Source organism: Pelophylax lessonae (assembly GCF_965119305.1).
Source record: "Pelophylax lessonae genome assembly, chromosome: 4".
Lineage (NCBI taxonomy): Eukaryota > Metazoa > Chordata > Amphibia > Anura > Ranidae > Pelophylax > Pelophylax lessonae.
The window spans coordinates 623,686,424-623,698,572 of NC_138771.1; the positions used below are offsets into that span (position 1 = coordinate 623,686,424).

The window sequence follows — 12,149 nt, forward strand, 5'->3', positions numbered from 1 at the left end:
CCTTGGCACCCCAGATGCTTTGAAATTACATTTCCCATGATGCTCATGCACTCTGCAGTGTACTTGAGCATCATGGGAAATGTAGTTCCAAAACATCTGGGGTGCCAAGGTTCACCGTCACTGGCTTAGGGTAATGTCAGTAACAACCCTATTTGAGGAAATTGTATTAGACTACATAGCAAAACGTTTGTGGACACCTTATCATCAAACCTTTATGAGCTTGTTGAACATCCCATCCCAAAGCTTTGGGAATTGGTGCCCATTCAGCCAAAATAGGTTAGGTACTGCTGTTTGACAGGAAGCCCTGGCTCAATATGTACATTGCAATTCTTTCTGAGTGTGTTCAATAGGGTTAAAGTCAGTGTTTTATGCAGGCCACTTGATTTCCTCTACACCAGGATCATCAAACCATATCTTTATGGAGCTATCGGACTTTCTGGGAGAAGAAAAGGCTCTTCCCCAAACTGTCATCACACGTTGGTCATTTACATTTTCCTAAAATGTCTGTGTGATCACATGATGTAACATTATTAGTGTTCTTCACTAAAACACCTGAACTTAAATATTTGGAGGGGTGTCCACATACCTTTGGCCATCTTCTGCCTTTATTAGTACCAAAGAGCAGCTGTAGTCATGCTAAAAAGAAAGCAGCTGGACTCAAAGTTGAAAGGCCAAAGTTTCAACTTCATAGAGGGTAATATGGGGCCCTCTACATGTTGAATTTCTTTAGGAAACATTTGTTAATGGAGGACTGTTTTTGTTAATGGAATCACCAGTAGCTGTCAGCAGCATAAACAGTTCTTAAGACATTTAAGGCTGCATTCACATGTCAGCTTATAATCGCGGGCAGAACCGCCGCGGTTCCGCCCGCGATTCGGAGATTTATTGCAAATCGCGGGACACCTAGCGTTGCCCGTTGATTTGCAATAGCCCCCCAAACGCCGAGCGATGTTGCCGCGATTTACGCCCGCCGAATCGCGGCAACATCGCGCAAACAAAATCGCGGGACGCAATACGCTCCAAAGAAGCTCTTATACTTTTTTGGAGCGTATTGCGTCCCGCGATTTTGTTTGCGCGATGTTGCCGCGATTCGGCGGGCGTAAATCGCGGCAACATCGCTCGGCGTTTGGGGGGCTATTGCAAATCAACGGGCAACGTTAAGCGTCCCGCGATTTGCAATAAATCTCCGAATCGCGGGCGGAACCGCGGCGGTTCTGCCCGCGATTATAAGCTGACATGTGAATGCAGCCTTAAGGTAAACCTTCAAGCACAGCTAACATTGCACCTGTACAGCAGGTACTCAACAGTGCCAAATCTCATTACAGAACTCCAGCCATTTTTTCTGTTTTTCCATACAATGGGTAGGGCTTGAAACCTCTGTCATTTCTATTGCCATTTAAATCTCCACTGGTGAGATAAATCATCACTATCTGTCATGATGACTTTTGTAACTTGGAAAGAAAGAAAAAAAGAGAAGTCCAACATTTAAAGAGGTCACCAAAACAAAAGCAGAACAGATATTTGCCATTCAGAATCCCTCTTCTGGTGGGGCAGTTGTCTCATCTCTGGCACAGGAAGTGCAAGGAAACCTCTCCAGTATGAACAATAATAGCATGTAAAGCCTGACAAAGGTTCTAATTATTTTATTACCCTACCCAAAAAGTTTTCTAATTTAGGTTCATGGTGCCTTTCTGCTTCCCCAATGCACCAGTGGAGCTCCGTAAAAAAAAAAAAACTTGTGGCATGGAGGAAGTGGGCACTGCTTACCCCATCCCACAGTGTAGTGGTTGGCCTGTGTGATCTATCGCTAGGACTGTGTACTGCAGTCTGAAAGGAATTTCTAGCCCCATTGAAACACAAACTTTCTGAAAATTATGTACACTGAATCTTCAGGGGCTCCAATGGTGTACTGTCTTCAGGGGCTCCAATGGTGTACTGTCTTCAGGGGCTCTAATGGTGTACTGTAAAGACAAATGTTTTTAATTTCACGTTACACTCTATAAGCGCACTTGCATTGTTTCTGTACTTGGAGAAGCCCTCTCCAATCTCATGTCCCAATATAAAAATAACCTCCTACATAATAGATAAATAATAACTAAAGGACCATGATGACATTAGTGCTGCACTGAAACCTGCCTGTTCCAGGTTATTATGATTAGTAGTGTGTTATTTGTAGCATACAGGCTCATTTCTGTCAATGTTTTTTGGGCCTTCTACTAATTTTTTAAATGAAGGCACACTTGTGATTGTCAAGTTGAGAAGGCTGCACCTACAGTGATCACTGAACAAATTCAGCAAATAGGCTCATGTGCATAGCTAGTACTCAACAAACCATTTCCTAATAAAAATGAAAAACCTTTGCCTAATATAACCAGACCTAGTGTTTTGTCAATGATGCAGAAAATGATTGTGTTTTGACATCGTATCCACTTTGCAGCAACCGGATCTTCTACTTTCTTATATAAATTGGCCAACTGCGTTTTTCTCACCGAGCTGCTATTCTTGCAGGTGTCACTATTGTTTGAGTCCCATTTTGTGAGCCTGCTGGAAACTGGCGTGCATCCAATAAGTCTTTATATTGCAGCTCAGGAGTGACCATTTGAACACAACGACTACGAATGTAAGGCTCAAGGTCTTTCCTTATGGCCCAGCCTAGGATTTTCTCCTGCCCAAATTGAAACGGCTTAATTGCATCCTCTTTAATGTCCTCTGCCCCTACTGGCTCCAAATCCTGAAGACAGAGCTCAGCTAACTGTTGCCTCCTTTCTCTCAATCTTATAACTTCATTAACCATCTTTTCTTTGCCAAACCGTTCCACCTTGTCCCAGAAGGTTCGATTAAAATACCCATAAAGGTACCAGTCTAGAGCATTCCATGCCCGAAGCTTTTTTACTTCCTCTGGTTCCAGTGGTCTGGAAGACCCACGAATGTTGAGTTTAAAGGTGACCACATCATCTAGATCCCAACACAGCTCCTCTTTCAGAAGAATCATTGATTCATCAAAATATTCTGCAAGTAAAACCAAGTTGAACGTCCCCTCCACTGCCCGTGCTCCAGCTCTTGCAAGAGTCACTGTAAAAGGAGCGTTAGGATTAAACCCCAAGTCAAACCATAGGAGGTTGCGAGCATAGTGGTTGGATCGCTCTCCTTCTCGAAAGTAATGTGATGGATGGGAAATAAAAGCTTTGAAATTAGGTGCTTTCTTGAAGGCTGAAGATACAGAACGATAGTAGGAAAAAGAAGACTCTGCCATGGTTGCTGGATCCCGGAGGATCGTGAAGTAAAAGGAATCTGCAGGCATAAGCTTCCGAACCTACAAAATAAAGAAAACTATTTTTAATGTTTGTGAAGGTTCTCATTTATTCAGGTCATGGCAAAGCTAGTAGTAGTTATTCAACAGTAACAGAACAAGTCTGGTTGAATGTGAAGATGCATTACGACTTATTCAAGCAGTTGCTCCAGAAGTCAAGAAGCTGCTCAGATAAGCTGTGAAACACCTTTAACATTACAGAACAAGTTCAATTGAACATAACTATCTACTACTAGCTGAAACTTGTCTTAGAATGGTTGAAGATCAGTTCCAGCTCAAGTGAAACTAGTTACCGAGCTACTAATACAGCTATGCTTAAAGAAGACCTACACAAAAAAAGTGAAGTTGCTACCTTATGGGGAATATATAGAAAGCACAATTTTGCCTAAGCAGTGCCCTAAACAATCTGAATTTCAAACTGAATTCCTACCTAAACATAACAGTGCACTTCCTGATGAGACTGTTCCTAGCCACTTCTGTTCTGTAGTCTGGATATCTGCTGCGTTAAATTGCACCTCTGCCTCTGCTTGCTTGTCCCATGGAATTTTAAAAGAGATTTGGTGATGTCACTACTGTTGACACTATTGTTGACTGTTGTGCAAAGATATACCTAGTTTTAATTCTATGGATCTGTGTATTCTGCAGCTTTTCTGCTGCCTATTGATCATTGCCTCACCAGTCATCATGGGGACAGCTCTGACATAAGAAAGAAGAGTCCTGCCACTATCAAGATGGTTGCCACCATACAGACAAAAAAAATGCACAAAACAAGTCATGGAAAGTCAACAATATGAATAAGGATCATGTCCATTTCTTTGTTTTTTTTTTTTTATAATCAGGAAAGACATAATAGCAGTATACACGTCTTTTGGAGATGTACAATCAAAATCTGTCAAAAACTATATAAACTCGATAAACGAGAAAGTTACCAACAGTATAATGGGATAAAAAGTGTGACAGCTACGACTGACAGTAATAAATTATCTTCTGCACTCTCTGAAAAGAATGTGACATTTAAGGAATGTACGATCAGTCCTTACAGAACAGCAATGATCCAATTACACAAACTAGCTAGCTATCCCATGACAGATTTAACTTCTTCTGTGGCTCAGAGGATGACAGATTTTTGTGTCAATCCTTCCAGATACATGGAAGAGAGTCCATGAACAGAAAAAAAAAAAGGTATGATTACCTTTAATGTAACTGTTTTATGAAGATTTTTGGGCCTCATCCTTATCAACTTTAAAAGAGAATTCATTCAGATTTTGGCAGACAAAGTATCTGGTTCCTTATACTTCAGCAATTATGGCTAGAGCACTATTGAAATTGAATTATTCTCTTTTTACACATACAGTACCTTATTTTTTTGTATGAGCTAATGGAAGTCAATTTTTGAAATACTCATCTTAGAGCCCTTTGTCATCAAACTTCAGATTCTTTTTTTATATTTGTTTATAGAACAATCCAAAAGGAAAAAAAAGGTAAACCTAAACGAAAGATTGGGTGACTCATTTACTTGCTATACTTTTTGCCTTAAGAGCTTTAGTATTTTCTAGTATAAGTTTGAGGTCATTGTAGCTGTATTAGTGCACTTGCGACAGAGACAATTGAGTACTGTCCGTGATACTTTTATTATTTGCACTAACATACAATTTTTCAGGACAAGCTTTCGGGGAATGGCACCTTCATCAAGATCCAAGCAGTACTGATTAACAAAATGTTTAGCAGAATGTTAAAAAAAAAACACACACAATCTCTAAAGTTGTGTACCTCATCCAATGCAAAAGATGTAGCAAAGGATCTTATGTAGGTGAAACAGGACAGAAGTTGCAAGCGAGGATGAATTTGCACAGACATACCATCAAGGAACATAAAGAAGATAGTTTCTGCACACCTGTGGGACATCATTTTTCACAACTGGACCACACTATAGAAGACCTCAATGTTTTAGTTCTTTAAGGGAATTTCAGAACTATCCAGGAAAGGAAAACTTTTGAATTAACAATGATACTTCTTTTTGACAAAAATAATGGCTTAAATTTAGATATGGGTTTCCTTACTCATTATCCCACAGTTTTACGACCCCCTCTGTGACTATCCCCCCCACCTTCCCCCCTGTCTTCAGCTCTCCCTCTGTCTTATCTCACGAACTATGCTAGTTTTATTACCATTGCCAGTTAAATTTGTTTGTTTGTTTGGCCTTCTCTTTTTTTTCCCTTTGGCTTAGAGATTTTGTGTTTTTTTAACATTTTGTGAATCAGTACTGCTTGGACCTTGAAGAAGGGGACATACCCCGAAAGCTTGCCCTGAAAAATTGTATGTTAGTGCAAATAAAAAAAGGATCATGGTGGACAGTACTCAATTGTCTCTAGTATAGGTTTGTCACTTTTTGAGTTGATGACCGGACGAAGAATGTCTATTCTTCTATCTTTTGAGATTATCATACTTTGTTATTTACAATCTGTTGTATAGAAAGAAGTGTGGTTGCAAACATTGCAACAACAGATGCAACAACAGATACCGGAACTTTAGAAGTTGGCTGCACAAAATATAGTTAGACCCTTGCTAGATTTAAAGAGAAATGATGTCTTGAATAAGATTTCTACTTCTGAGTATGTCAAGAAATGTATTCCATTTCTGATGACATTACATAATTCGGACAGAAAACTAACCAAAAGGAGTAAATAATATAATGATTTATAGTCTCTTGATGGAATGAAATAGTTACATTTTTCAAAGGAAAATCTCCGGGTTTTGGAGACGTGCTTATGTACATTATCTGACATTTTATTATTGTTTTTTGTATTGTTTGTTATAATTTGTTTGTATTGTAAAAGTAAAAAAAAAAAAAAAAAAATGATCAGAGACATTTCTTATTTAGGATGAATGAACTTTTATTAGTTGATTATATTGCATTGAGGGGGAATTGTTAGAAATTAAGAGTTTAATATTTTTATAATGTAATATGTTAGTTTTGAAGGTTACTTCAATATGTCTTTGTGAAGGACAGAGAAGCCATTTTGCTATGTATATATTTCCATTCTGAGTTTCTATGTCAGTATGTTAGGAGACGTTATGTGTCTTACTATAGATTCAAACCATATATGCAAGAGTGGGTGTTACTTTTATATTTGGTAATACTACCATCTTGGGACATACTTTTTGCTGACCTCATTTTTACATACAGTGTAGGAATACACTTAATACTACTTAACTTTAAGAAAAACTTTTGTATCGTACAAGCTGAGGAGTCTCCAATTTCTACTATGAAAATGATTTCGAACAGGGATGGCGGAGGTCTATTATTTTTGCTAGGGGGTGGGCTGATCTTGCTAGTGGGGTCAGTTGGTGCTGAAAAGAATCTACTGTTGAGTGAGGGGTCTATTGTTGCTGGCTTTTGGGGGATCTATTGTTGCTGAGAGGCATCCGTTATTGTGTGCCATTCTATTGTTGCTGGGAGGGCTATTGTTGTTGGTGGCAGAACTATTGTTGTTGGTTGCGCCTATGTTGCTGGGAGGTCAACTGTTGCTGAAAGGGATCTACTGTTGAGGTAGTGATCTATGGTTGCTAGCTGCTAGAGAGTCTATTGTTGCTGCTTCTGGGGCCTATTGTTCTTGGGCCCATTGTAGTTGAGAAGGGGTCTAATGTTGCTGGGGGAATCTGTTGTTACTGGGAGGGGTCTACTGCTGCTGGGGATCTACTTTACTGCTTTTTTTTGTTATTATTAACAAATTCAATACAAATCACATATTACCATAAAATAATACTTGGTACTGTAGTCTCTAAAAAGGGTTGTACTGGGAGGTGGGTAGGGGGTTTAACCCAGGGATGTTGCTCAGAGGTGAGTAGGGGGCAGAGTCAAGAAGTGACTCAAAAGGGAAGAGTTCCTGCTCCTATTCTCTAAGAAAAAAAAAGCCCTGCTTATATCAGTAATGAATTCTGACTGGTGGTCTTCAGGAGCAGACATTTACCTCTGGGAGGTTGAAACGCATGTGGTGACAGAGGACATCATACTGCGGCCTGTTTGGGGAGTTGATGCCTTTCACCCGGCGAGAGTGGAAGAGATTTGGGTAGTTGAACTGATATTTGAATGGCAAAGCAAAGAATAAGCCATTCTTGTCCCCATATCGGTGCAGGAGGTTCAGTATGGTGCTTCCAGCTGTCTTGTGAGTCTTCAGGAACACAATGTGCCTCTTAGGCAGACAAGTCCGTGGAAGAGATGGAGGCAGAGAAGATAAGCCACGTAGGGTGGTGCTCTGAGATGTCCTGACAAAAAAGAAAAAAAGATGGTCAATAACCATACTTATTATACAAGGTCATTACTATGCAACTCTATTGGGAAGTGTAACGATAAACTATACCTAAACCAAATGTTTTTTCTAATTTAAATAGTCTAAGGAATTGTTAAAAATCCCTGTCAGAACAGTAACATCTGAATGATGCCTCCGACCGGCCCCAGACACAGCTGGTGTGTGTCTAGGGATGGAATTCTCCTGACTTTTGGCTGCAAATAAACTGGCTGCAGCTATTTGGCCAGTTTGTATGTGACCATAGCACAGTGTTGCTGCATCCAGAGGTGGTGTTTAGCTGCCTCAACGAAGCAAACTATCTGTGGCTAAACTCCCTTGTGAATATAGTCTTAGGCCTCAATCATAAATACAGTGACATGCTGAAACAAAAAAAGCCCAGCATAAAATTCGGAGCATTTTCCCAAGCCTGGGGAATCAAAGGTGGAATGTTTAGCATTCAGGAAATACATTGTACACCAATGCACAGAAGCATTTGCGTTTACAAAACTACGCCCGTGTACAGCCATTTACTTGTATGGCAGGGTGTATGCCGCACCTGCGGCTCTCAAGGGGTGGCAAGAGGCCTGGAATTTTACGCTTGACATATTTTCAGCTGCACATTGTCCCTTCATTAGTCCTGGAAACTTGGGCAAAGTTTAACCTTAGTTGGCCTTTTATCAGTGTAGTGCTCGAACCATACTGATGACCACTGGTAAGATTATAAGCTGTAACTGAACATGACCGTTTGCAAATAAAAGTTTGAGACTGATTGTTGGCCAAGGGAGCATGGGACAAATTCTCATGTAGTAAACAGTCATTCTGATTTATATAAACTGTTGACCATAAAAGTCCACCAGAGTTTCCCACAGTAACTGATCCCATTTCTGGGTAATTTTACAAATGATTAAAAAAGGAAATCTAGATATAAGTAGATGAAGCACTACCCCCACAGGGGCCGCTGGTAACTGGTTCTTCCCTAAAAGTACAGAGGCTGCCCACCACCGCAAGCACCAGTCCATTCACACTGACTCCAATAACACAGTCTAGGGCAGGGTTTATCAACTAGGCTTCCTCCAGAGGTTGCTAGGGGTTCCTTTAGCAATTCCTGCCTCTCAGATAAGTTCCCACTGACACCATTTATCTTTTTAGCTATCTGTTAGGGTAATTCTTCCCAGTGACCACAAGTGTAAGGAGCACTTGTAAGGGGGTTCCCTGGGACCAGAAAGTTATCTCAAGGGTTCTTCTGTGTTTAAAAGGTTGAGAAAGGCTGTCCAAGGGGGATGCTTTTTTAGTAATTATTGCTTGAAGAAACTAAACAGAAGGGGGGGCGGGTTAGTTTCACAGGATACTCCAAAATTATGCAATAATGGGAGGATAAACTTCTCACTACTCTTTTTACAGCAGCCTTTCTTGGAGGGAACAGGGAATTGCCAGTATATCTAGGACTATCATAGCAGCCCCAGTCAATGTCGCAACCTCTGGCACTTAGATCTCTTCTAGCACGAGAACACCCAATGTCTACAGCAAGGTATTTAGGTCTTTACTCACAATGTCCTTGGAAATGTCTGCCACCCAGCCTCCACAGGTAGATCATCAGTGAGGGAGATAAAAACCTCCTGCTCTAGACCCAGAACAGTGCTGAGACCCAGACTACAATCTCCTGTTGCAGAAACTCTTTAGGGGCAGTAGCCCCCAGGAGACTGTACCTCTCCATGAAGAGGAAGGCATTCACCCAGAGCTTACCAAACAGTTATCAGCTACCCAACCACCTTCTGGATGCCTCCTTCCAGGGATTGGCTAGGATATGAGAAATATTATATTGGTCATCTGCATGCCCCTGCCCTATATTCTGGAAGCTTCTTCCAAAGACAGGTGGGATAAACCAATCACCAAGTTTAGGAAACCCTGAACAGACAAAAACAATTAATCACTGCTCCCCACACAGTGAAGCAAAAAATAAGATTTACCTAGCAGCCTAACATAGAGGGCGCTATATAGATGATGGCTCCACTGTGGGCATAGTTTTCCTATGTCAGACCATATGTGGTAAATGTGCTGGTGTTAAGTAGACATGGTTTTCATAGGTCTGACAAGTATAAGTGATCTAATAATGGGGCTTATGTATGGACAGGGATCTAACAGGGATCTAAAATGTCCTATTCCAATAGCAACCATTGAGCTTCTAACTGGATTTGTTTTAATCCATCATTGTTATGAGCAACAAGAAATGTTTGCCAGCCATCAGTTGACAGCCACTTACAACCCCCCTCCCTTTATTAAATTGCTCAGTCTTTTAACAGATTCCTCCTCATTGCACAGTCAAAACCCATATTTTCCAGACTCCCTCCTCCCCTTTTCACAGCTAGGACCCTATGCTTATTAGACCTTGCTCATCAGACCCTTTTGACTATTCCATAGCTAGACCTTCTTTTTTTCCAGAACTCCTCATTTAATCCTCCACTCTCCCTTCCGGATTCTGGGGCTAGTCCCTCTCAATAACACAGGCCATGCAAGCCCTGCCATATACCCATTCCTTAGACAATTCCCCTTTGCAATACACAGGCCCTCTCATCTACCCTTGTCATATGCAGTCCCCTGCCCCCTCATTGGCCCTTGCCATACACAAGCCCCCTAATTTACCCTTGTTATATGTAGCCCCTCATTGGCCCTTGTCATACACAGTTTCCCTCACTGACCCATTCCATTGACAGGCCCTCTCATCCCTGGCCATACACAGGCCCCCTCATTTACCTAATCCATGGGCAGGCCCCCTCATGTACCCATAGGTATAAACAGGTCCCCTGACTTACCCTTGCCACACACAAGTCTCCTCATTTCCCCATGCCAGACATGCCTTCACATTTTCCCATACCATGCAAGGCCCCTTGTTTACCCATGCTATAGACAGGACTCCATATGACATACCTTTCTGCCCAACTCTACAGCCAGCAATATCCCTCAATTGCCATCCCCTTACCAACCTAATTAAACTGTCAACCAAACAACTTCCCTTCTTCCCCACTGACAGCTGTTCACCTACCAGCAACCTATTTAGCAGTCAGGCCTACTAATATAGCCTGTAACACCCCTCATTTGTCAGCTGCTTACCCTCCAAACCCATCATTTAAAATCCTGGCACCAAAAAGCAGTGCTTTAAGTGGCCCAAAAGAGGTGCCGTGCCGGTACTCTATTATAGCCTATAATTATTTTTTATATCAGGGCCCCCACAGAGCGCCCCCCCACATCAGGGTCCCCACAGAGCGCCCCCCCCATCAGGGTCGCCACAGAGCGCCCCCCACCCCACATCAGGGTCCCCAGAGAGCACCCCCTCCTCACATTAGGGTCCCCACAGAGCCCCCCCATCACATCCCATCCCACATCAGGGTCCCCACAGAGCACCCCCCTCCTCACATTAGGGTCCCCACAAAGCCCCCCCATCCCACATCAGGGTCCCCACAGAGCACCCCCCCTCCTCACATTAGGGTCCCCACAGAGCCCCCCCATCACATCCCATCCCACATCAGGGTCCCCACAGAGCACCCCCTTCACATTAGGATCCCCACAGAGCCCCCCATCCCACATCAGAGTCCCCACAGAGCACCCCCCCTCCTCACATTAGGGTCCCCACAGAGCCCCCCCATCACATCCCATCCCACATCAGGGTCCCCACAGAGCACCCCCTTCACATTAGGATCCCCACAGAGCCCCCCCATCCCACATCAGGGTCCCCACAGAGCACCCCCTTCACATTAGGATCCCCACAGAGCCCCCCATCCCACATCAGAGTCCCCACAGAGCACCCCCCCTCCTCACATTAGGGTCCCCACAGAGCCCCCCATCCCACATCAGGGTCCCCACAGAGCACCCCCCCTCCTCACATTAGGGTCCCCACAGAGCACCCCCATCCCACATCAGGGTCCCCACAGAGCACCCCCCCTCACATTAGGGTCCCCTCGGAGCCCGCCCATCCCACATCAGGGTCCCCACAGAGCACCCCCTCACATTAGGGTCCCCACAGAGCCCCCCCATCCCATCCCACATCAGGGTCCCCAGAACTGCTCCTACTCACGTTTTTAGGCTGAGGCTGACACACAGGACTCACTGTGCTGTGTTGGAGGGAGGAGGTGGGTGGAGCCAACACTCCACTCTGCGCGCAGCAGAGGAGGAAGGAGGCTCGCAGTGTATGCTGGGGCCTCGCTCTCCTCCTCCTCAGATAATATCACTGGTTGCTAGACGCCGGGCAGCGATAGCAACCAGTGCACTGCAGTACAGGCCAGCAGCGTGGCAGCTCTGCCGCTGCTGCTGGCCAGGGACCCTGGAGCAGGGGGACTCACTGGCGGTGACTGGTCTGGCTCTGGAGTGGGAAATGACCGTACCAGTACTCTAAGGCGCACGAAGAGGTGGCAGTATGCCATATTTGGAAGTGGCGGTACTGAGTACCGTTGCGTACCGGCCCACTTAAAGCACTGCCAAAAAGCAACTCTCATTTATTAGATCGTTACTCCTATTGCACATTCTGGCTTCCATACTTCACTGTCAAGCCCCTTTTT

The 12,149-nt window shown here is 43.5% G+C and overlaps 1 protein-coding gene across 2 annotated transcripts in view; it reads right to left on the reverse strand.

The window, feature by feature from the left end:
* Positions 1–1,944: 1,944 nt before the first annotated feature.
* Positions 1,945–12,149, reverse strand: part of LOC309551917 (galactose-3-O-sulfotransferase 4-like) — a 96,830-nt gene continuing 86,625 nt past the window's right edge. For both annotated transcript variants that reach the window (XM_082252632.1, XM_082252633.1), the window contains exons 3-4: positions 7,282–7,576; positions 1,945–3,313 (exon numbers count right to left, since the gene is read on the reverse strand). In XM_082252632.1, coding sequence (XP_082108758.1) covers positions 2,486–3,313; positions 7,282–7,576 — 1,123 coding nt within the window. In that variant the 3' untranslated portion in view covers positions 1,945–2,485. The remainder of the gene's footprint in view (positions 3,314–7,281; positions 7,577–12,149) is intronic.